Genomic DNA, 25,646 nt, shown 5'->3' with positions numbered 1-25,646 from the left:
GGGAATAGAACATCACCACCACCTCAGTATTCCTGTTTACCATTCCTCCAGCACTATCCTCTCCAAAGATAATCACTATTGTGACTTATTTGTTGTTTTAGACTTTCATGTAGGGGAACATATAGAGTGGAATCATAGGAATCTGGCTTCTCTATTCAACATTTATGAATAGATTTTAGGTTGATTCATGTTGTTGAATTTAGCAATATGGTCTTACCATATCCATTCCTGCATAATATCCATTACATGAATACAACATAAATTTGGGCCGTTTCCCAACTTTGGCTGGTATGAATAGTGTTATTCTGAATACTCTTTGTACATGGCTTCTGGTTCCCACGTGTGTGCATTTTTAATATGTATCTGAGAGTGCGGTTGCTGACTCACGGCTACTACTGTCAAGCAGTTTTCTAGAGGCTGCTCTGGAGGTTCCGAGAGGGGCATGCAGTGCCTCGTGCACCCTAGCCTGAAGAATGCCCCTTCTTCCCCTAATGGGGAAAGCTGTTCTTTTTAGCCAACCTTGAAGCTTTGGGAAGGATACAGATGGAATGGAGAACGGATAGTGGAAGAGAGAGGGGGCACCAGCCTCGCCATCCAGATCACTTGAGTGAACTCTGGCTCATGCTCACACATACAATTTTCTTTGCCATACTTTTGTTTGTTTTTTGAGACAGGGTTTCTCGGGGTAGTCCTCGTCATCCTAGAACTTGCTATGTAGACCAGGATGGCCTCAAACCCAGAGTTCTGCCTGTCTCTGCCTCCCAAGTGCTGGGAATAAAGGTGTGAACCACCACCCCTGACTTCTTTGTCATACTTTAAAGCATACATTTGGCTTTACTTTAGTATTCATGGTTTTAGAACAAAGCATTCTCCATGTTTTCTCCTGCTCTACCATAAAATACTTACATGTGAAAACTACAACTCAGTTAATATTAGTTGACCCCAGACTTAAAGACTCATTGAAGCTAAACCACTGAAGCTTTCTGCATAGCAATAAATAGAAACAATGGCTGTCTTCTTCTGTTCTTCCCTCCATCACAAGCTTTCTGAACAGCTACACAGGGTTGAAGATTTGAACTTGGACTCATGGAAATATAGCATTGAACTGCTAACCTCCGAGAGTGATCTGCGGGACTTAGACTCTTTCTCAGCACTCCCTGTCTGGCCCTCTAGTGTCCTAAGCCTTTGCTGATACCTGCGTTGGCCTCAAGGAGCAACACACACCAGGTTGGCAGCTATGGAGAGGGTTATCTGGAGCACAGCATCTTTGGCTCCAGGCACACTTTTCTTCCCCTTTCTTCTATGGATGACTTCCATGAGCACTGGACTCCATCATTTGACAGAAATATAATGACATGGACAAAAGTATTCTCCAACTTGAGGGATGGTGGTCCATTCCCTTTTCCCGTCTTTCTTGCATTTTAGGAAAGAAGGACTGCGTGCATGTGTGGAGCGGGATTTTTCAGACACTGCGACTGTGAGACACTGGCAATGCTCAGTTTTACTCCTCAGCAGCTCATCTGATAGCAGATGGGGGCACACACTACCTGTTGACATTGTGCTCTGAAACCTTGCACCTAAAAGCTTTCGGAATACATACTTAGCTCTCCTCACTGGTAGTATTAAAGCAGGTTTTGTTTTGTGAATTGACTTCTTGCATCTGTACATTTCAAAGCTCTAGAAGAATTCTGTAGGAAGGATGTTCTCTGTAATTTATAAAAATAGCAGAGTGGTTTCTAGCAAGCCATTATCCTCGTGCAGAATTACTCACTTGGATGTTTGCATACAGGAATGGAAGGCACCCAGAGGTCTTGGCTGTGTTTTCATAGCCAGCACTATACCGACTCCCACTCGCGGTCAGAAGGAAGTGAGAAGGGTAGAAACAAACTAGAGTAAGAGAGGGGCAGCTCTGTTCCCCACCCAAATCCTCCCCATCTGTGTGCCAGTGAGGATTCACATTAAACTGGGGCTCTCAGTGCGTGTGGTACAAATCCCAAGAAAAGCAGCTCCTGCAGAGGCAGAATCCACTGACTCGTGTAACTGGAGAGTCTAGTTTTAGATATGATTCAGTTCAGGTTCCAACAATACAGGGACCTCCTTTGAGGATGTCTGCTTCCCTTTGAGCTACAGATCTTCCATGGCAAACTTGTATTTTCCTCAGGTTTAGACAATGATCCTCCACTGAACTCCCGTCTTGCCCTGCATATCCTTAAACAGTACCCCGTGTTTCAGGATCCAAATTGAAAAGCTAATGTGAGGGATTCTGGATGTTCCAGGTTAGACCACACCTTACTGCAGAACTAGTTAGAGGGCACAGGGGACCTGGGTTTTCAAGTCAGTGAATTCTTCAGTTGCTAGATTCACCAGAATCATTTGCTCAGGTTGAAAGGTAGTTGCTCAATGCAGCCATTACAGGGATTCCCATGTGTTGAGTGATATTTTCCCAGGAGACCTGAAGAAATATCTGTTCACCCAGATAGGGAACCTGTGCCAGACTATTGCATAACTATTTTCTCCGAAGCTAGTCATACTTAGGAAGTTCTAAAGGAGGCTCATTAAGACCCACAAAGATCTAAAGAGAGGCTTGAGTGCTCGAGAATCAGGAAGTACATAACTCAGAAAGCTCAGGAACTCCCTGAAACTGAAAATGTGCATAAAACACTTCTCCAACAGTTAGATGGGCAGAAAAGTCTGCTGTGAATAGGTAAGAGACCAGATGAACTGGATTCCTTGGAAGAGACTCTTTGACCTGTTAAGCTACCCACAACTTGTGCAGTGAGCCTCAGGGTTTTACCTTTGTGAACCATGACATCATCCAAGCCGGGGTGGCCTTTGAGTGACACAGCTGTTTTGGATCATTCCTTTTCCCTAACATAACCACAATAAACTCACTGGTTCACAAAGTTGGATTTAGGAGGTATCTTTATTTTTGTTCATTGTAGAGTCCCAATCTGGGGTATGTGCATGTGTGTGGGGGTGCAGATGGATGTTTTTCACACTTCCTGGTTATAGTGTCACACAACACTAATCAAAGAAAAGCTTCTAGCCAAGGATGGCTTGGTGAACCCATATAGTGAGGTTATTTAGAGGAACACGAGCTCCCTCTAAAAGCATAGGTACCTCACTGGAAGTTCACTTCAGCATGGGTGAGAACTCCTGAATGTGGAATTGCTGGAGCTTCCTGTTCAACCTGCAGGCTGCTCCACTGAAGGAATTCTCCTCCTGGGTAATTTTTTCACTGCTTACATAACCTCATGGAAGTGCCCTCTGAATCTCAGAACTTTTTAAGCTGAGTCCATCTTCCCTCCAGGAGGCACTGTTTCCATCTGGAATAGCTACACAACAGTTTGTATAGACCTTAACATAGTTTTAGGGAGAAAGCTTCAGCTGAGCAAAATAGGCATCTCTATAGAGGATGCACTTCATAAGATCCCCTAAATCACCCCAAAGATAATATTCAATAGTTTCCATTTCCAGGAGGAAAGCTGATCCAGTAGATGCAATCCCATTTCCCCAGTCTTTGTATCTGATAATACATGGATCAGCAACCAGTGAATTCACCTTAACAGAAACAACATAAAAAAAAAAAAAAACCTTGTTTAATTTTAACATCAGACAGGGAGTCACTGACAAGCCTCCAGATGTACAGGACCGGGTGGAACTGAGCAAATTCTGCTGCCTGGATTTGCTGCTTAATGTGGTTGGTCCCACCTGTGTGATCTACCTAGCCCACGTAAGGACTGGTCTGTGAAAGTTCTAGTCTCGTGATATCAGGTAATCCTTAGTGACAATGACAGTAATGACAATACAGAGCTCTTGATGCCAGACACTCACTCACTAGATGGGCTCCGGTGACTTCTTAGTCCTCCAAGGATGTATTACCGTGCCGACATAAAATTAAAGACAGACGTTAAAGGGACTGTCTAAAGATCTATGGCCAGAAAGGGGTAAAGGTGAGACTAAAAACCCAGTTGGATTTAAATATGCAGTTTCCAGTTGCTAGTGTTCAATTGATGTAACGGCTAGTGGGTGTAAAGCTGTCTTTGCCCCTGAACGCAACCACCTCTGATCTAGGCAGACTCAGTACACACAGATATACAGAGCCTGCGACCGTGACTGAGTAACCACACTTCACCTGTGTATAACTGGTCTGAGGTAGACTGGAGTTTACAGCTCATCGCAAAGCATGGATGTGGCGGGTGGGGCGGTGGTCCAGACGGAAAGATTGCCTTGCTTTTATTTTTAGTAAACAGAAACAATGGCAGACATGTCTAGCTTCAAAGAACATGCATTCTAATGGGAACTGCAACAAGCTCCAAAAACTTTCAAGGACATTTGGGAGGAAAACGTGGGAGCCATGAGTGGAAGAATGCTGTATCAGATCCAAGGCCAGGGAGACAAGGGGTCAGAGTAGGGACACAGGCCAGTGTAGTCGTGTGTGAATAGGGTCCGGAGAGTCTCGGTGAAATGTGCACAGAAATGAGAATGTTCCTTAGGGTGACACTGGACCCTCAGCTCTCCTCCCTATGGCATAAGCAGCAGATGTAAATAAGACTTTAAAGTCAGGAACCAAAAGTTCACCCAGGGAGTTTGCTGTGAGACAGTGCCTCCTAGCAATGTCAGAGGCTACACCCATGAAGTCTCAGCAGCCAGTGGATGTACCGACGTGTATGGAAAAGGCCCACGAGACTTCAACCCTGCACAAGGCACTACAAGCAAACAGGAATACTGAGACTGGGAGGAAGTCTTTCAGGGAAGGGCATGCCAACTGGTTATCCAATGCCAAATGGTCAGCTCTGAAAACACATACAATTTAACATTATTCAGACTGAGCAGGTTATATTTAGAAACAAGTGTATAGACGTGTACAATAACATGAAAAAAAGAGGTTATGGTTTTGAAAGAGAGCAAAGAGGGCCATTGGAAGGTTTAGAAGGAAAGGGAAGAAAGGAGTAAGGTAATTATAATCTCAAAACTAGAAGAAAATATTCTAAAAAATTTACCGGTAATTATAAAAGTTTTTTCTGGCATCATTGTGAAATGGCAGAAGAATCAAGTTGTTTGAGCTTAAATGATGTAAACATCCCAAAATCTTAATGAATTTAAAATATAAGAAATAAAAGAAAAATGATAGGAAGTTGCTTCTGTCACACCCACATCACACCCAAACTCCCCAAGCCACCCTTTCTATATGGCTACTTTACCATTTAAAAAGAAAAAGGGAAGGCTCAGCGCTATTTTAGGCCAGATGAAAGACAGCGGTCATAAAAAACCAGTCAAAGCGCTCCATTTTCCTTTTAAGTCCTTCCTGTATGATGGGGGAGAGGAGAGGATCGTGCGTACTTGGTGCCGTTATTTCATGGCTAGAACTTTGTGAAGTAAGTGCTGTAAGATCCTACAGAAGAATAGGGAGAGAAAGGAAGTGTGCCTATGCTCATGTAGGGAGGCAAAGGAGCTGTTGGTCAACAGTCCCGCAAAGGTTCTGCCACCTTCAATCTGCTTAGGAAGGAAGCTGGCCTAGGTCTTGGGATCTAGTCTCTTCTGGGAGACAAAACCCATCCCTAAAGGGTTGCCTTGAAGAGCTAACCTAGCCCATCATTTCTCCATCTGTTCCAAGGACCAGGCTGCAGAACAAAGGGAATGAAGAGACACGGTGCCAACAAGTGAGCAGATGAGGGGCTCTGAGAAGAGCATTTAGAGGAGAGCAGCTGAAGCCAGGTGAGCTGGGTGGGCAGCGGTCGGAGCAGGCTTCCGGAAGAGATTTCTTCAGCCATAGCTGTAACAGCACAGAGGGTGGCAAAGACAGCAGGCACTGAGGAGCAGAAGGTCCAGGCGAGGCAGCTGAGAAACTAAATGTAATGTGTGCAAAGTATCTATATTTCTTCTGTGTGCAGGATACTGGCTAGCGTGAGCACGCCCAGCTGCAGTACCTATGCTGGATGCCGGCTAGCGTGAGCACGCCTTTTAAAAGAACTCAAAGAAAAGAATGCTTCTCATTATTACATTTAAAAGTCATGAATTAAAGTTAAAACGAAGTAAAATACCCCCCCCCCCAAGTTTTCTAGTGTTTTGTCTACTCTAGAGCAATGTCCAGTTAAAGGAAGTGGACGGCATCTGCTTCCTTCAGAGGGACACCTCCCCCCTCAAATTCAGTTTGCTCAGCTATGGTTTTGTGAGACAGGTGCTCTCATGTTTGGCTACTGATATCCATCACCCCTTGTACGGAATACTTCGGGGTCAGTAACACTTTTCTGAGGGAGAAATGCATTTTACGGGCTGTATCGTTGCTCATGCTCAGGTTTCTGGATAATAAACTAGGCGTTCCGAGTCAGCGTATGCCCAGAAGCTCAACATTACCACAGTGGTCCCACTACTCTTAATACCCACACTTTGGCTGGAATGGGCCTGATGAACAAGGCGAACAAGTGTAAGAAGCCCATTGAGCACGGGGTGCCAGACAGACCTACCTGCCCACCTAAGGGAACGTTCTCTCTCCACAGTAATTATTATGCTTCTACATTCTGAAGTTACAATAAAGAAAATCCTTCCAATTCAAGTAAAAAAAAAAAAAAAGAAAAAGAAAAAGAAAGGAATTGCTTCACAGGCAGCTCATGTACCCCATGGCTATGCTTTTTAAATGTCTCACTAATCCAATTAAAATTAAACATATACATCAGCTCACCTTGACAGAATGTTAAGTTGATAAGCACTAACTATAAGGATCTTATGAACTTTCCTGCAGGCTCAAGAGATGGACTAGGCTGCCCTGTGGCTCACTCCCAAGTGCATCTCTCAAGAGGAGGACACACTCCCCCAAACAGCGCAGAGAAACCTACAGTGCTGAACTCTGTCAGATACCCTACTGTAATAAATGGAATTTATTTTTTTGGTCTTTAGTTATATATAAAAGCCACTAATAATTATTAATTTAAAGTTATTAGACACATAGAAAAGTGTTTTACAAATCAGCGACTCAATGAGCATTTGTTCCTTTTATTCACAAAACATAAGTCCCTCTGTTGAGACCCTTTATGATTTTACAGAGGACTTTGAGATACATCAATTATAAAACATGTCAAAAAGAAAACATCTTCAAAATATACAGATACAAAGAGGTCCTTTATACAGAGTTCTCTATAAAATCCATCAGTGTAAAAAGATGTCGGAAGGGAAGTAAGGCGTGTGCAGCTGTCATCAGGATCATCTCTGTCTCGGAGACTTTTCTCTCCTCCGGTCCTGGTTTCTCTTGGAGTCTCTAGAATGTTCAGAGTGTCTGCTAGACTTCTCCCATCGTCTCTCAGCGCCATTCTGACACCTGTCGTCATCACTCTCATGGCCCGAATGTCTTCTGCTCCTGTCCCTTGACTTGGAACGATCTTTCCTCCTGACACGCTCACTGTCCTGACTCCGGGGTCTTTGCTTCTCATTTTCAGAAAAAGAATCTCTTCTCTCTCGTCGCTTCTTCTTTGGCTCACCATGCTTGTCTTGCAGCTCTCTGTGCGCGTCTTGGTCTCGGCCATTCCGAACTCTACTGTAACTATTTTCTTGGGAAGGAAGCCTTCTGTCCACCATGGGCTTTGCTACAGGATCCCTCCAGTCAGCATTTCGGGAGTCATGCGCTCTGTGTCTCTCAGACCTTGCTCCCTCAGACCTCCCTTCTTGGTGCCTTTGCTCCTCCCTTCCTTCTTCTCTCCTCCTGTCACGTGTCTGCTGGACCCTGGCTGCTTTCTCTACTTCTTCATTTCTGGTCTTCCCTTGTCTCTTCTTTCTTGTATCTTTAGCTGCACATAAAAAAGTATAGTTAGTCTTTATGTTAATCTAAGTTCATAATTTAACAACATTTACTGATATACTGAAGAACACTTATTTGTGCAAACTAATGTGAAGCCAAAGTGAAAAGCCTAAAGCAAGACTATTTTAAAAGATGAATAATTTTTAAAATGTCATTATTAGTTATTAAGTAACTATAGTTTCAAGTTCTCATAAAAGCTTTCAATAAACTATAGCAAATATAAAATATAAATATAGCAAATATAAAAATAAATCTATCAAGTGATTAGGAATGGTAAAATGCCACTTATATCCTCTAACCCCAAAGAGAGCCTTGTCAGATGAAACTTAGCTGCAGGCAGCCCTGGAACACAGACATGACACATGGCCACCCACCCCAAAACCACTCCCTACAACGAGTTAGACAGTGTGCTCAAAGAAGGAAAAGGACCCTGGTGTCTTGGGTCCTGACTCATTCACCAATTGCTTTACTCTTTGTGAAATCCAAATGAGATCTGCTAATAGCACTGTGCAGTGTTCATTTCCATAGTGTCATTGATAACTGCATTGTTTATATGAGAAGCTGACACTGAGGGAGCTGGGTAGAGGGCGTATGTGGATTCTATCTCCTGACTTTTATCATTTTCCTGTAAGTATGAAATTAGCTCAAGATAAAACTTTAGAGCATTAAAAACATGAAGAACTTGGTTAAAAAAACACCAACCAACCAACCAACCAACCAACCAACCAACAAAACAAGAATCAATGGCTCCAAATTCAGGGGAAGGCAGATGTGCAGAAAAAGAGGTAAGCTACATTGTGCTGCAGCATCCCCAAGACGGTCTACTGATCCAGGGTTGTTGCAACATTCTCCAAGACAGTCTACTGATCCAGGGTTGCTGCAACATTCCCCAAGACGGTCTACTGATCCAGGGTTGCTGCTAAAGGAAAAAATAAGACAGCAGGGCTCTGGTGGCCTCACAGGGCTAGAGACATAAGTGTGAATATTTGCTTAAAATATACATATATAAACACATTGCAACATATTATACATAATAGATGGAGAGTGAGAGAGAATGAATATAAGGGGGAAAAACAAAACAAAAATAAAATAAAATAGGAATGCCAATTTAAAGGGGGAGAGAGCAAAATTTGAGCAAGACAGGTAATATCCAAAGGGCCAATAATAACGTTATGCTCAGTTTCATTAGTGATCAAGGAAATGCAAATTAAAATCAAAGATATAAGTCAATATTATCACAAATTAACCAGGATGGTTAAAATTAAAAGCATGGCCAATACGCTGTTGTCGGGAGTGTAGCTTGGAATAATCACTTAGAAAGCTGGTGATATTTTTACTAAAACCAAATGCATCCTACAGCAGCGGTGACATCTGTAGCTATGGGGCTGAAAAAGGAATGTACATGCAGGATGAGGTTATGTGACATATCACAAAAGCCACCGTTTGGCACGTTCAGAACGCTTACATTAACCTACAGGTGGAATCACAGAAGAGTTACACACAGGAGCTCAGGAAGAGAGAGAATCCAAACTTCCAAGCCTATCTCTGTTGACTATACAGCTTTTACATCAGTGTAAAGTTGGGAAACCAAGAGTACAATATGACCAGACAGGGACTATCCGCATGTATGTATGTATGTATGTATGTATGTATGTATGTATGTATGTATATGTATATGTGTATATATAGGGTTATTAATAGAAGTACCTAGGACATCAGAGACATGTATGAGTATGTACAGCAACCACTGTGGATGAACTATAAACGCAATAACATGGGTAAATTTTATGAACACAATTATGAAAGAAATATTAAAGAGTTCATAGTTAATAACTATAAAGTTAAAACAGGCACTACGGCACAGGCCTCTACACCTAGCACTTGGGAAGCAGTGGCAGAGAGAACCAGGTTCAAGGCTAGCCCCTGCCAAATTAACAGACCAGACTGCATATAAGACTACAAGAAGCAAATAAAACAAAACATCCAACAGCAAACAAACGAGGCATAGGCTGGACATGATGTACGGCTGAAACCCCAGCACCTGGGAGGCGAGGGGAGGGGGGCTGCAGCTCCAGGCCACCCTGGGCTATGTAGTGAGGAGACTAGGTTAGCCATGTTGTGAGAGCTTGCTGCACAAGACTAAAGGATGGAATTACTAATCACAACAGCTGCTGCCGTGAGGATGGGGGAGGCTGGCAGGCACAGGATGCACAGGAAAGAGTTCTAACAAAGGAGTTCTGAAGTGCCAGTCCTTGATCTGGGGGAGAGCTCGGTACAGCAAAGCCCCAGGTGAGCTACACAATGAACAAGATGATGTTAAGTAGTCACATAATGCTCGACTGCACAAACACAGCCCTAAGTGCCCTGACAATGAAGCACTGTGAAGGCACCTAAAAACTAGAATGCAAACGTGAGTACTTCGGGCATCACTAAACCCCAGCTGTGTCCACGAGGAGGCTTCTAAGACAGAAATAACAGTGTCAATAACAGACGATCGTCTCTATTAATAAAGATGATGACCACAATAAGTAAGCAGCAACTGAAACCGGCCCTCAGTATGGACACCACGAGCCCTGCTCTTGTTAGGAACAGAGCCTGATACCTGAGACGGAGCTCTGACTGCTGTCGGACGAGGAGCCGCCCCCTTCACTGGAGGAGTCTGAGCTGCTCTCGCTGCTGTCGGAATCTGAGTCAGAGGACTGGGACTCCGAGGAGGACTCGGAAGACGACGAGGTCAGGGCGGGTTTCTTTTGCTCGGCTTCTGGTTTCTGGGTCATGATGACCTTGGGTGTATTTTTCAGGTGCTCTCGCAGTTCATCCCTAATAGAAATATAATGTGTTACATTAGCTTGTAAGATGACTTTGTCAGCTAAAGCTAAAATTCTGCAAATGATCCTTACGTTAAACCTCCAAGACCTATGGAGGTGAAGAAGTTGATGGCGAAGCGGGTATTCCGTGGGTTGTCTCGAGGTAACAGTCCTTCAAAAAATGGCTGCAGAGTTCTGAAAAAAAAGAGAGAAAAGAAAAAACACAGAGAAAAATGAAAACTCCTATACCCACTTACCAGATTTCCTATATATTCAATTAGTAAGTTAAGTATAAGAAAGTGGTTTATGCATTGATAGGTTAGGCTATCTAAATATAATCAGAAATAAGAAATAATTCACTGAAGTTCATTTCTTTATAAAAAACATTTCCTTACAGTTTGTGTGTGTGTGTGTGTGTGTGTGTGTGTGAGAGCACGCACGCATAGCACAGCATATAGGAGATGTGGGTGTCAGGGAGCCAACTCATTTCAGACTTGGTGTCCTTCACCTACTGAGACATCTCACTGGCCCTTAGACTTCATTTCTGTAACTATACAATATGGATTTAGAAATTTTTCATATAGACACTAGGATACACACAGAGTATACAGATGGCATACACACATACTATGTACAGGATATATTCACAAGTATATTTTGTACACATGCACAGAAAATATTAAAGGCCTTAGTGTACGTATGCACATCTCAGCAAGCACTGGGAAAGAGTAGGAAACAGGCAATGAGTGTTTTACAGAAAAGGGTAAGTTACAGGAAGACTGACTAAGCATTTAGATCAACAAGAGGGTCATAGCTTCTGCAGTCACAGGGGTGTGGGTGCACGTAACAGCAGCCCGATCAGTTCAGTGACCCTGGGAGGATGAGCCTGATAAAGCACACAGCATATGACCAGAGTGAAGCCCGCAGACCCCGTGCAGGTCTTTGGTCAACATTTAAGAGAGGCAGAGCAATGAAAAGCTGGAATAACTCGTGGCACTGGTGGAATGGAAGAGAAGCCAGTACAAACAGGTACTAAGAAAGGTGAAGTGGGGTGATGCGACAGCCCCAGAACCAGACCCCAAAAGGTGTGTGCTGTCCCATGCCCTTTAACACGCAGCACACTAATGTCAGCCGAAGTCCTAGAGGGCTTTTCCCTGCGGAGAGGACAAGTCTCTCTGCTAACATGGGGCTCGCCCAGAGACAGGAAGAGTAAATTGTTAACAGTCAACTTACTCATCCTTTAACCTTGCGTTCAGTTTAGGAAGACCCATGTATTCACACAGTTCCTGGAAAAAGATTTTGACGAAAATTCTACTAGACGATGTAGTGGTTTCTTCACTGAGCTTTATACATTCAAGAACCTGAAAATTAAAAGAGAGAATTAAAAAAAAATTACTTTTGTTTTAAAAGACAAGTACAAGTAGCCGAGCAGTTTAAGTCCTCTCAAAATGACTGGGAATTCCCACCCTCAGCAGCATCTCTGGACCTCCCATGCTGACACATGCTATTTCTTGGTGACACAGAAGACTGTGTCTCTGTATTAACTTCCCAATGTTAAGATGGTGCAGAAACGGTTGTGTTCTTTTTCTTGAAGAAGGTGCTTTTCATGGCAGAGAAGAAATCCTGTCTCGAGCACATAACACCAAAGTAAAGACTGCTCACAGACTTCCCCCTGCAGAACGGGCTGTACAAAGGGGCTAGCATATATACACAAGGTAAAAGACAAAAACATGATGGGTGATGTATCCTGAAAACTAAGATGACAATCTTTATAAACTAACCGTGGACATAGATTTTAGAGATAAACAGAAAAAAAATCTAGCTTTTTATGGATTATACTCTGGAGCCTATTTTAGTCAACTGTTTAAAACTTCTTTTTTAGAAAGCGGGAATGAGGCAAAGGGTTGTGATTAGCTGCTGGGTTGCTGTGCCCACTGAGTGTAGTTGGACATACTTAGGACTTCCATACTACAAACATATTCAGCCCTCCTAATGGGAGCTCATTCTATCACCAGTTTGTGGTAATTTACAATGTCGTCCTCCTCTTCTTGGGTATGACTTCTCTGTATTAAAATTCTTCTAGCAACTTTGCTTCACTTGGAGTATGACACTTTTTATGGCATGTGACTGTCAGACAACTTTTCTCTTCCATGGTAACATTCCCGAAAGCAGGGACCACATAAACCATTCGACTGCCCGCTACCATGTGACTGGACATGCAGCTGGCAGCAAAGAACATCACAGCAATGAGCAGTGAGCGATTATATAATAAACAAGGGTTTAAAGTCCAATCTGGTGCACATTTCCCCACTGAAGACGCCTTTCTTTGCTCTAAACACGATCACAGGATCTCCTCCCTATAGCTTAAGCTAAAATGGCCCCTTGCCAACTCCTAGAACAATCCTTAGTCTTAGTAAGAGCTACCTTGGAGAAGCTGCTCTCAGGAAATACAGACAGTAATTCTGAGGCACCAGTGCCACCAGGAGAGGGGACACATGTCTCTCCTTGGTTATGTGAGTATGCACAAATACGTATAAAGATGTGAAACATGAAAATACATAATATTTTCCCTGAAAATATTGCTAGTTGGCGTTACCACAAAGCAGCATGGTTGGGGGGGGGGGGCATGTATGATCCACAATAGTATTTCTTACCCGCGTCCATTATTTGACTTAGTCTTTTGATTCCATGCTATGTGAACATGTTTCAAAGACAACATAAAACTGCACCATGTATTTCATTCTAATTCGTATTTACTGATAGGATAAGCACGGCCATGCCATAACTAAATGCATATTTCAGAACAACAGGGGATTAGGAATGAAGAGCAAATACTGATCCAATTACTTACACTCCATGGAAGTGAATCAGTGTATAGAAGGTGAGCAAACATCTTAGCAACATTTCTCAATTTGTTTGTTTCTAAGCGATGGATGGTATCGTACTGTTCTTTGAATATACTTTCAAATGATTCCATGTATTCTTTTTTCAGCATGCAAAACCGCTAGAGAAAAGAAAACTGAAAGTCAACACCAGTAGAAACTGAATGCCAATACAACTGAACTTATTATTCCTGAATTTACTAAACAACTGTAAACACCTTCGAAAATCATCTATCACTCAACCTTTCTGTGTGAAATGATGTTCAAAGTTACAGCTGTAGTTCTATCTGGATTTATATGCTAAAATAAAATTATACATTTAGTTGATCCTACAGACATACATTTTATATTACATAACTGTGCTTTATGAATAGTTTACAAAATTCTAAGGACTGGAAGATGCCGGATCAATGGTTAATGGTATTTAGTGTGGTCTGCAGAGGACCCGAGTTACGTTCCCAGCAGTCATGCCAGGCGGCTCCGACAGTTTCAGATATCCACCTTGGGCCTCTGCAGGAACCTGTGCTCATGTGCACACACCCTGACATGTACACATACAAATATAATTAAAATTGATAAAAATAAACCTTCAAAAAATTTTAAAATCATGATTACCCTGTGCTGGCTTAGCAGGTTCCTGATTTTAGTAACTGCTTTGAGTTTCTGAAGACATTAGTTGTTTTGGACTGGTAACTGTTACAAAGTATTTGTAATTTCAGGAAGCTGTAGAGACATGATAGTAATTTAATGTACTGAAGGGCATGAGTACTGAAGGAGGAACACTGTGCTCTCAGAAAAGAACATACGTTGTTGGTTGAGGGTAGACCAGGCCACGAAGCACAATCATTAATTTGCTATATTATTGTTGGGAACTCTTTTGGAGCTTCTAATCCTTCTATTAAATCTTGACATGAAAAGCAAGACTGTAACTCACCCCAGCTAACAAGCCGAAAAATTTTTCATAGGTCCTTTGCTGGGCACAGCAATCAAGTATCATGTTGCAGAGTTCTTTCTGTCAGAAAGAAAATGGTGTTAGTGGTGCAGAACACAATGGAGCTTTGCTATACGGCAATTTACGATCAAACAGTGACTGTGTTTTCAAACTAGACTTTAAAAATTTTGAAAACTTTGTAAAATTATTTTTAAAAACTCAATCAATGTCAAGCTTACCATTTTGAAAGCCTTTAGTCTGACTGATAACATCTAAAGTTATTTATGATAATTTCACTAAATATTCCTGAGTATGAATCATTTCTAAACAATCTAGTGAAGAAGGTCAAGGCATAACTGGATATTCTGTCTTTAAAGACATCTGTGTGAAATTCTTTTAAATTTAGATTCACCAACACAAATACCTGACAATTTAGATATGAACTCAATTGTTAGAGGATATGCTTAGATAGCACGGAAAAAGCACACTATGAGTGTTTACGAAGCATGAGAGGACACCTCAGTTCTAACTTCAGGGACGCTCTATGTACAGACCTATCCACAGGGGGATGGATGCTCTATGTACAGACCCACAGGGGGATGGACGCTCTACGTACAGACCTATCTACAGGAGGATGGATGCTCTACGTACAGACCTATCCACAGGGGGACGGACGCTCTATGTACAGACCTATCTACAGGGGGACGGACGCTCTATGTACAGACCTATCTACAGGGGGACGGACGCTCTACGTACAGACCTATCTACAGGGGGATCTCTAAAGATGGATGGGCCAATCCAGTAACTGCTGAAATGTACTACCCAATTAGCTATTTAACTGCTTTGAAAAACATCTCCATGAGAAGTTTTGGAATAAATAAACTCCTGATTATGCTGCTAGGTTAACAGAAAAGCCCACTCTCACAAATGATTGACATCTATTTTTTTTCGGTATATATGATTTAATAATTCCTAAAAGAACCCTAGTGGATCAGACAGCAATTTCTTGAGACAGTGACTCAGGTAAACTCTAAGCAGAGACAGAATGAGAAGGCCGCCGTCCGCGCACATTTTATAATTCTTTAGAATGTCTACCTTTTTTACAAACAGTAACCTGATTGCAGTTAATTCCTCTAGTAGAAAACAGTCTATACAAAGTAAATGTGTTAATTTTTAAGTTTAAACCAAACTTCAGTTAATTTTTACTTTTAAAATTTAAATGAACTATCATGAAACTTTGCCATTGTCACTAACTGAGGTGTGAATTAAGAAAAACTGTTAACATTTTAAAATTAGGTAATTAAGCGTTTGTGTCTATGTAAGCAATCTGCAAGTGCAGGACGACAGACTAGAAGGAACCTATGGAATCCAACATGATAGCTGTAAGTCCCTATAAACCACTTAAAATTATAATCTGAGCTCCTTAGCCAGGACACTCATATTGTGCTCATCAAAAGCTGTACGTGCCTAGCTGCCACTCCCCTGACCAGGGCAGCATGCTCATCTCCTCCCTGAACAGCTCTAATGCACAGCGCTGCTCTAGAAACAGATGGTCTACCATGAAGCACCTCACCAGAGCATCCCTTTAAAACATGGGGGCACTTTAGACACAAAGAAAAAGAAAAACAAGTCATAAGCTAACCCAAATAAGTAAATGTTTATAAATGTGTTAAGTTCTGCAAGAGAACACTTTGTCAAAATTTCACCTGGTACTGAAAACTTAAAATGAATCCTTTCTAAATTATGCTGTTAGGTTAACTTGATGTGCAAAATTCACTCTCAAAAAATTTTGCATCGTGTTTATGATATGTTAATCCTATTTTAAGCAACATGCAGTAATACACCAACAGTGCCGTGGATTCAGAACCACCTGCAAAACATCACTTTTTTCCCCAGACCAGGAGCAATTATAAGCACTATTATCTACGGCTTGTGATAATTAAATATTCTAACATGTCAATTAAATATTTGAGCAATTTTAGGAGTCTTTAGTACGTGGAAATAGATGTATTAAAATATTTCCAAATATTAATCAAAATATGTTGAGGATAGTTCTAGAACAGCTACCCTTTGGATTAGCATCAATAAAATTGTAATGACTTAATTATATTCCTCAAATGTAACGTGGTCACACAGCAAATTCAGCATTAATTCTAGTTTTAAAGGTTAATTTACTAACTTATTTCCTTCTAAGGATGACAGATCCACTGTGGTCAAGAATATAAACAACAACCAGGAAATAGGAAAAAGAAAACAACTTTCTAATTTGAAAATAATTTGTTTTTGCAAATTTTATAAAATTTTCAGTATGTATATACATATTTACAATAGATTCAATAAAGAATCAAGGATTTTTTTCTAGCTCAGTCGGTAGAGCATGGGACTCTTAATCCCAGGGTCGTGGGTTCGAGCCCCACGTTGGGCGCCAGATGAAGTGGGTGCTATGGGCTGCGTTCCTGCCACCCCAGCTCCTGGTCGCCTGGCTAGCTTATGCCCCAAAATAACAACACACAAACTTTTGTATTCTTTTAAACACTGCTTGGCCCATTAGCTCTAGCCCTTACTGGCTAATTCTCATATCCCGATCAACCCATCTCTAATAATCTGTGTAGCACCAGTCTTACCGGGAAAGATACAGCATGTCTGACCTGGTGGCTTGCTTCATCGTGTCTGCCTCTAAGAGGAGCTGCCCTACATCTGAGCTCACTTCCTCTTCCTCCCAGCATTCTATTCTGTTTACTCCACCTACCTAAAGGCTGGCCAATCAAATGGGCCAAGGCAGTTTCTTTATTAGTCAATGACCTTCCTCCATCATCTGCAAATGCCCAAACACTAAATGTTTTCCAGGTTAGGGCTAGTGTGGTGCTGGGCAAAGGTATTTATTCTGCTACTGTGGTATGAAGACAGGTAAGATCAGTGAGTGAGCGAGAACATGATTTTACTGCAATAAAGCTTTACTTATGAAAACAGGACGTGAGTCGGGGCACAGTGCCAATCCCTACAAATGATCCTCTAATCCTGACACAGCTCAGCACCAAGAGACCGGACACTGAACAGCCTATCGGAACACATGCTTACTACTCCATCTATGAGGCCTATCACACGTCCATCAAGGTGTGAGGAAGGGCTCCACCAAAGCCTGGGCTCAGGCTCCAAAGACCTAAAAAGATTATATGATGACAACCAGGAAAAAATTACAAAATTATTTACGCAGCTTAGTGTTTATTATCCTTAGCACTGGGGCTCCGATACGCTGAAGGGCAACAGTTAGGAGACGATGAACCCATGAGGCTAACAGAAGACCTTAGGAGCTTAGTGGGAAACTAAATCCCTGAGGCTTTGCCTGTCTAACAAAAGTCTACAATCAATCTTTCCACGTGAATGAATTAATGAATGAAAGAGTAATACAAATCCTTCCATATACAACCTGAGCAGTGCAAACATACATGTGACTGCTACAGCTCCTATCAGAAGGATTCTTTACTGCATAGGGATCAGATTTCCTCCTAAGGGGTAATCTGTTCACAGGTAACCACCGTGATTAGAGACAACCAGGGCAGGATGCACTCACGCAGACACTGCGCTCCACTAGAGCACACGTCAAAGACCCGGAGCCTTCAGCCTTGGTTTAGAATAAAATTACAAAACTTACACCTACATGAGTATTATTATTTCAATTCACAAAACCTATTCATCCTAAACATTTTATTTAGCAATAGGTGTTCCCTAATTTAAAGAGAAAGGCATGGACATACTGTTTGGCTCTCAGCGAACTCCATCTTCAGCAACTTGTGCGCACATTCTTCAAAATCTAAACTAGGGAGACAAGATGGTCACAATATGTTAAAAGTCTGAAGCAGCAAATTACAGTGCTCCGTACCTGTCCAAATATTACTGTTACTGTCTTAAGTGTAAATATGCATCATATCCCAGCACACAGAGAACAGCTCTTAACTACAAACACCAAAGTACACACATATAACAACACAAGGAACCTTAAACCCTGCTACAGAGAAGTCAGACACAAAGGCCACACACAATATAATGAACAGGCAAATCCATATATAGAGAGAAGCTGATGGGACCAAAATGATGGCTAATGGAAACAATTCATTCTTCAGTGTCAAAAATATTTTGGCAATGTTTGGACAACTTTGCAAATACTCCAAAACAACAAACTGCAGATAAGAAAGGATGAATTTTATAGTACATATAGATATATATATATATACATATATATGAATTTTACAAGAATATGTGTAAACTTTAAAAAGATATACAAGAAATAAAGAGAATGACTATGTCTTGATCTTTATCGTTCTCTCAAGCCAATCAGCCTGCAGTGACACATACAGGAAGGGTTCTCAATGAAGCACAGCAGCTGTAAATTCTCAAACGCTAGCATCAACTTTTCCTTAAATTCTGGAAGACAGCTGGCATGGTGGCTAATTCCTATAAACCCGGTACTCATAAGGCTGAGGCAAGGACTTTGAGCTGGAGGCCTAGGCTAGAAAGAGTCTGAAAGGAACGAGAACGCCAGCGGAGGGTGAAAGCCCTGAGGAAGTCATGAACCGCTCCACACTGATGTCCCAGTAGTAAAGACAATGGACTCTAAAGATGGGAACCTGGTCCTGGGAGGCAAAGACTAACTACTCATGCTCAAGATCTACTGAATGTCAGTCATTTCTTCAGTATTTGTTTAGTAAATTCAGTCCAAAAAAAGGATTAGTAATTTTACTCAAAATTTTGGGTAAAATAACAGGTAGAATGCTTAACAATAAAGAATACACTAAAGTTTAAAATGTTACCAAGTATTTGACTTTTGTTCTGTATGCTTCAGAAAAAATTGCATGTAGCCGAGGCTATGGAGGAAGACCTAAACTCCTGACTCTCTCCCTTCATCTTCCAGCTCCTGGGAGTGCAGGTGTCTCCACATAGTACCTATAACTAACGCTTTTAAGAAATGTATTTTCAGTGGCCAGTCCTACATCCACACCTTAATCAGTACATCTAGTTCTTGGGTGCACACAACTTTAACATCTCAGATTTAGCAACATTTGATGTGATTCTCTTGTTTCACAGAGTAGAAAATCAAGACTCAGGAGTGCCTTTGAGACAGACTGCTGGGTAACATCTCAGTAGTTAAAAATTAAAACGAAATACTTTTGCTTCTAGCTCAACGGGAAAGCTACAATAAGTACTGCACTTCAAAAGCTTCTTAAAATGTGTATTATGTATTTAGAGAAGCCAGGAAAGAAATTCTAATTAAAACAGACCCAATTTCTTATGCTTCCAGTATTACAACCCTCAGTAATCTCACCGCAAACCTTACGACACCTCTACAGCACTGTCTGTCCCCGGTCACTAGTGCTGAGCTAGGACGAGGTGAGACCTGCTGCAAAAGCCAGCCCGATACACCACAAGTATCTCATTCTATATCCAAACACAGGGCTTCCCCATTCATGAGAAATACTATAACATTAGTAAATGATGCAAAGCAACTTATAAGGAGCAAAAGCACATTTTTACAGTGTTTATATAGATGATTTTTATAATATCCTTAACACAAGATAATTAGCAAATTCAACAAGAACTTGACTCAGGAATAATGCTGATATATCCAAACCCTTTCAGATGGTCTAAACCCTCCCCAATAACCACCCAATGCAATGCAATGATTCTGAAAGTGTTTGCAATTCATCTGTTATTTCTAGCTTCTATTACTTATTAGGTTTCATAAGCACAACTGGGCAACCATCCAGCACAGTGCAAGGTAAGAAAAAAAGAAGAAAGCTAAAATAAAAAAAGCAATCTTCCAGGTAGCAGATAACAGGCAATAATACACGGTGCATAGAATGGATACATTTCAGCACTACAGCAATAACAATGAGTATTATTAAACATATGAACTGTTAAAAAAAAAAAAGGAAATACATGGCAGGAGTGGGGAGGACTTGATAATTAAAAGCAAGTCAAATAAGTAATAAGAAAATTTTACTGCTTTTGTTTATCAGAAAAAGTTGTATGAGCTTATGCATTTATATATTTGCATTCTTTTAAAGCATGTGGTGATTCTGAAGGGGCACTAATTATAAATATCACATGAGCTAACATTACTCAATATTTTAGGTATCTTAGGTAGCTGAGCAAAAATAATTCCAGTTTTAAAACAATAATAATTAAAGTAGGGTTATATAAATGCATTACTAAATTACTGTCTTCTTGACTCGATGCCAGTTTTAAGTAGTATTTAAAGATGACTGCACTATCGTCAGGGACACGGCAGCCCATCTCCATCTGCTACCACAACGTTGACCATCATCAAGAAGCAGGAACAAGGAGGGAGCTTCCGCCTCGACAACAAAGCCAACTGCTTACTGTGAGGTTTTGTATAATGAAAGACTAATCTTAGAGCCACAGGAATCTCAGAGCAGCAGGAAGATGGGAAGACTAGCAAACTAGTCATAAGAAAAATAAAAGCGCCAATCCCTACACAGTTCAGGAGTCAAGCTGACTTGTTTGCATAAGATTACCTAAGAAGAGTACTATGTTCAATCTCAGATCTGTAAATAAGTACCCCCACACTACCTCAGGCAGTCACTTCATCGCTTCTAACCTGAACGGTATAAAGACTTCAGACAACAGAAAGAAAACACTGGACACACACTCACAAACAGAGACAGACAGATAGATCTTCAATCCAATCCGATGTGTCATTTCTTGAGCTGCCTAGCCTGTTTTCAATAAAGACCACACAAGCACAGCTCTGCCTGGTCTACTAACCTTCTCCAAACTGACATGGATCTGAGTATTTCCTACTTCTTAACAAGTCACGATCAACTCAATTCTCAAGGGAGGCATAAACCAGACATTTGACCATGTAGTGATTGCAATTTGTTCCCTTTATTGTTTTGCAATGAACAATTTTGTGTAATTACAGTAATGAAAAAGGGCCAGCTGCCACGGAAGGAAAGCCCTTGACTCATGTTCCCAAAGGCTTTCTGTAGAGTTTACCTACAATAATGTTTTGTGAATCTAATAAAATTCAAGATCTAGTACCATTGCTTCAAAAAAAAAAAAACAAACAAAAAAGCTACTTCTGCATTTGATGACCAATGACAGCATTTCTTTGCCTAGATATTTAATAACTAACATTTTTATGAGACTTTATCACCAAAGTGTCTCATTCCTAAGTCCTCCAATGTTTATATTGGGCACTTATGATTTTCTTCTAACATCTGTATGGGCTTTTATAAGTCTACTAACCATTTTCATATATAATTGGGAAAAAAAAACTTGTCATGTACAGGCTGGTATTCTTTTAATGCTATTATGCAAGGTCTGCAGGCACAATAAGGAGAAGCCACTGTCTAAGAGTGAGTGGCTGCCTACGCTGGGCGTAATCCCAACATCAGGAGGTTGAGGAGGGCAGATCTCTGTGAGTTCAAAGCCAGCCTCGTCTACAAAATGAGTTCCAGGACAGTCAGGATTACACAGTGAAACCCTGTCTTGAAAAACAAAAACAAAAAAGAACAAACAAACAAAGAAAAAAGAAGAAAGGAGTGGCTGCCTTGTGTCTCCATGCTTTTGTTTTTGGTACCTTTTCTGATTTAGATAGTAGCAAAGTGAAGGGAACTTAGGGTTCTTTCTACACAATTATTCAGCTGCCCTGCAACTCCTCCCAGTCACAGCGCTGAGAGCAACACTGAAGTGACCTCTTCTGTCCTGAACAATGCTGCAGTTCTGAAGAGGACAGCAGGGCCTCAAACTCGACAAAATTCTCATCTTCTAAGTTGCATGGAAAAACTAGCAGCTTCTTCATTTGAATGATAAAAACATAGGTCAAGATAAACAAAGAAAAATTTTTTATCAGTGTTTGATATTCCTCTATTTGAAGTTTTCAGACAATGAAAACAAGATGACTCCAACTTATGGCTCACCATAGTCAATGGAAACACAGACCCTAGCAATAATCCAACTGAGAAAACATCCCTCCTCCTGTGTGAATGTAAACACATTCCCAGTAAATCAATAAGCTGATTCACATCAAAATAACAGACGGACTAAGCACTTAACATTTTTGGATATGTTCCCTCAAATCAAATGTACAGGTTTCAAAGGAAATAGTTTCAATTTCATGATGTCTTGATACTTCTTAACACTACTACACAGGGTCTTCAAAACTTTCCAAAGTGTAATTCCCAATTCCATTTCTATCCTCCTACATCTGCACAGCAAGTAAGCTCTCAACTAAGAGTCAGAATTAAAAACCACATCAGAAAAAGAAACATTAAATTCTCATTAACAAATATTGTGGTAGCCTTTGATACAGAGTTGGTTATTTTTGAGGTTTAATTACTAATATCTAACTACAAGAAATGGCACACTGAAAGAAAGCAGAACCTATTTAGGTAACACAGTTAGGACTCTAAGTAAAAATCCTGGCTATCCATCTCTTACCCAAAACAGAAATAAATGATCAATTAAGCCATAAAGTCTTACCTTGACTGAATAGCAAGATATATTGTACGGCGAAATGAGACTAGATTGATTTCTGTTTTGTCATGAATAGTTACTTTTTGTCCTGAAATAAATTAAACATAACAATTATAAAAATATATTTGTTCTGTGATCAGATTCAATAACAACAATGTTGTTTTCCTTTTGTAAATGAGTACCTGCAAAATTAATGGAGCTATTGTAAGCTTCTGTCATACCATTTTATTGGATCAGAGTCCACAACTATGCCAAAAATCTACTTTTGTCTTTGTATTACAAACTCATTTAGATACCATAGAAGGCTTTATTCCACACTGATGCTTCATGGAATATTATTTCTAGAGTTATACACAATTTTGATTAGGCGGATGAACTGTACGGTCTGGAATTCATCTTAAGAGAACACTGGGTTGTGGCAGGTTGGTTGGCTCTCTCCAAATGTATATTTTTCAAAATCTCTTCACTGATGTAAGAAAACTTTCTTACACCCAATTATTTGTATTTAAATAGTATTTCCATATAAAACAAAGAAATTCTAAAAGAAAAATGTAATATATAGGTACTTAGAAGACTTAAACGACAGCAGTGGAAAAAGCCAATATATTTTTTATAAAATGTTACAGAACAATTTCACTATAAGACCTACATTACCCTAAAAAGAAAAACATACTTTTATTATTCCAGATGTATAATGTAAATAACGCCAGCTTATATATGCTGCTGTATTACTGATACTCAACCAAAGGAAAGGTCTGAGCTTGTTTTTCTGTACAGTGATTTCACCAGAGCTGAAGAGGAAGAACATCAAGCCTGTTTCTGTACTAAAATAGTCAGTGGCCTCCCTACCCTATTTTGCTAAAATGAACAGCAAATATCTAAGTCATTCACATCTGTCACACTCTTGCCAAGGTTATATAAATTACACACCCTCAACATGAATGTACCTTTAGAAGTCAAGGTCTAAAACACCAAATTAAAATTATGTTGTTAGTAAAAATAAATTTCCTTGCTTAAAACTTTTAGGGTAGGTATCCTGTTGGAGGGGGCAGTCTTCTGTCCTATAGGGCATGGAAAAGTCTTCACCCGCTAAACTCCAGTGGCATTTTTCACAATCCCTTCTCAGTGAATTGAGAGAGCCGTCTTAGAATGGTACTTCAGAATCCACTTAGCCTGGGAGTGTTTACAGCACACTTGGAAAGCCACACTTTACCTTCCTCCTCCTCTTCTCCTTCTTCATCCTCCTCTTCCTCCTCCTCGTCTTCACTACTTCCAGCTTCTTGGTCCGTGTTTGAATCATCACTGTCTCCTTCATCAAGAATTTCTACAAAGTAAAGTTTAAGAAGGAAAAAAAAATGAGCTAGATACATGTACCTCACCTTGAAAAGTTCAGTCTCATTTCGGTGAATCTAATTTTAATCCAACAGTTATAGCCAGAAAGCAATGAGAACGACTTGATGTTAAAAAGGTGACTGCAGCTGGGCGGTGGTGGCGCACGCCTTTAATCCCAGCACTTGGGAGGCAGACGGATCTCTGTGAGTTCGAGGAGGCCAGCCTGGTCTACAAAGGGAGTTCCAGGACAGGCTCCAAAGCTACAGAGAAACCCTGTCTCGAAAAACCAAAAAAAAAAAAAAAAAAAAAAAAAAAAAAAAAAAAGGTGACTGCATCACTCTGTCAGATAAAATGTGCTCAGGAGCACTAGGAAAACACTGGAGACAAAGCTAGCCTTTCAAATCCAATGCTATCTTAAGAAAGAGTGCAGTCTATGATGGAAAATAAGGCCATATACCCAACACAAGCATGCGGAGTTAAGAATGAATATGGAAGGATATGGGAGGGAAAATAGTTCCACAACCTACTGTATTCACTGTAAATAAACAGATTGAAAAATTTAAATATAATTGTTAAATAGAGTATATATACTCTATATAATTGTTAAATAGAGTATTACAATCAATCTAAAGGGTTTTCATGCATAAAACTAAAATAGAAGCTGAAAGATCTTGAACAAAACTGGTAAAACCATGACTATTACTTAAAATACAATGTACATTCGGATCTGAATGAATGCGCACGAAAGGTCGCATAGGACCATCCACCACATCACCAGTGCAAATGGCACGGATCGCAACTGTACCTCGCCCAGAGATGCTGTCAGAGCTAAACACTTTTGATGTGAGATGTCCTTCTAGGCACTGTGACTATGAACTCCTCCCATTGGTTAATAAAGAACCTGTTCTGGTCTATTACAGGATAGAATATAACTAGACGGGAAATGCAAGCAGAGACACAGAGAGAAAGGGGGTGGGGTCGGGAGAGAGATGGGAAAGCCACACATAGAACAAACAGGATGCCCAAACACTGTAGAGTGGTCATTTAGCCTTCACCTGACAAACAAATCTTAAAAAAATTTACAGCAAATGCAACTTGAAACAATCCAGTGTCTAGTTGGTTATGCAACAGAACACAGACTCTGAAAAGAAGAAACTATTTAGTATTCAAAAGTAGGAAGCCAGGCACTCCCGCTGTTTCCCCAAATGCTGTAAGACCTAATGCACAAGTGCACCTGGGTCACTCTCAGGTGCTAATTACTAGAGCTGTGCTCACTTCCTGCTGTGGTCATTTTTTATGCCAGTTCCAGAGGAACAATTTACTGAAGATGAAGGTCAAATGAACTGTCTGAAAGTTTAGAGCATCCTCTTTTCCCTCTTCTTTAGAATTAGCCCAAAATTCCATAA

General features: G+C 40.7%; 1 protein-coding gene across 1 annotated transcript in view; it reads right to left on the bottom strand.

Annotated features, from left to right (window-relative positions):
* Positions 1-6,980: 6,980 nt before the first annotated feature.
* Positions 6,981-25,646, bottom strand: part of Cwc22 (CWC22 spliceosome associated protein homolog) — a 32,683-nt gene continuing 14,017 nt past the window's right edge. Inside the window, exons 9-17 of the mRNA XM_057755667.1 lie at positions 24,122-24,232; positions 22,915-22,996; positions 18,168-18,228; positions 14,416-14,493; positions 13,451-13,603; positions 11,833-11,960; positions 10,693-10,794; positions 10,395-10,612; positions 6,981-7,781 (exon numbers count right to left, since the gene is read on the bottom strand). Coding sequence (XP_057611650.1) covers positions 7,201-7,781; positions 10,395-10,612; positions 10,693-10,794; positions 11,833-11,960; positions 13,451-13,603; positions 14,416-14,493; positions 18,168-18,228; positions 22,915-22,996; positions 24,122-24,232 — 1,514 coding nt within the window. The 3' untranslated portion in view covers positions 6,981-7,200. The remainder of the gene's footprint in view (positions 7,782-10,394; positions 10,613-10,692; positions 10,795-11,832; positions 11,961-13,450; positions 13,604-14,415; positions 14,494-18,167; positions 18,229-22,914; positions 22,997-24,121; positions 24,233-25,646) is intronic.

The sequence above is a fragment of the Chionomys nivalis genome, chromosome 22, assembly GCF_950005125.1.
Source record: "Chionomys nivalis chromosome 22, mChiNiv1.1, whole genome shotgun sequence".
Classification (NCBI taxonomy): Eukaryota; Metazoa; Chordata; class Mammalia; order Rodentia; family Cricetidae; genus Chionomys; species Chionomys nivalis.
The sequence above is the reverse complement of the archived record's forward strand: the minus strand, read 5'-3'. Positions and strand labels throughout refer to the sequence as shown.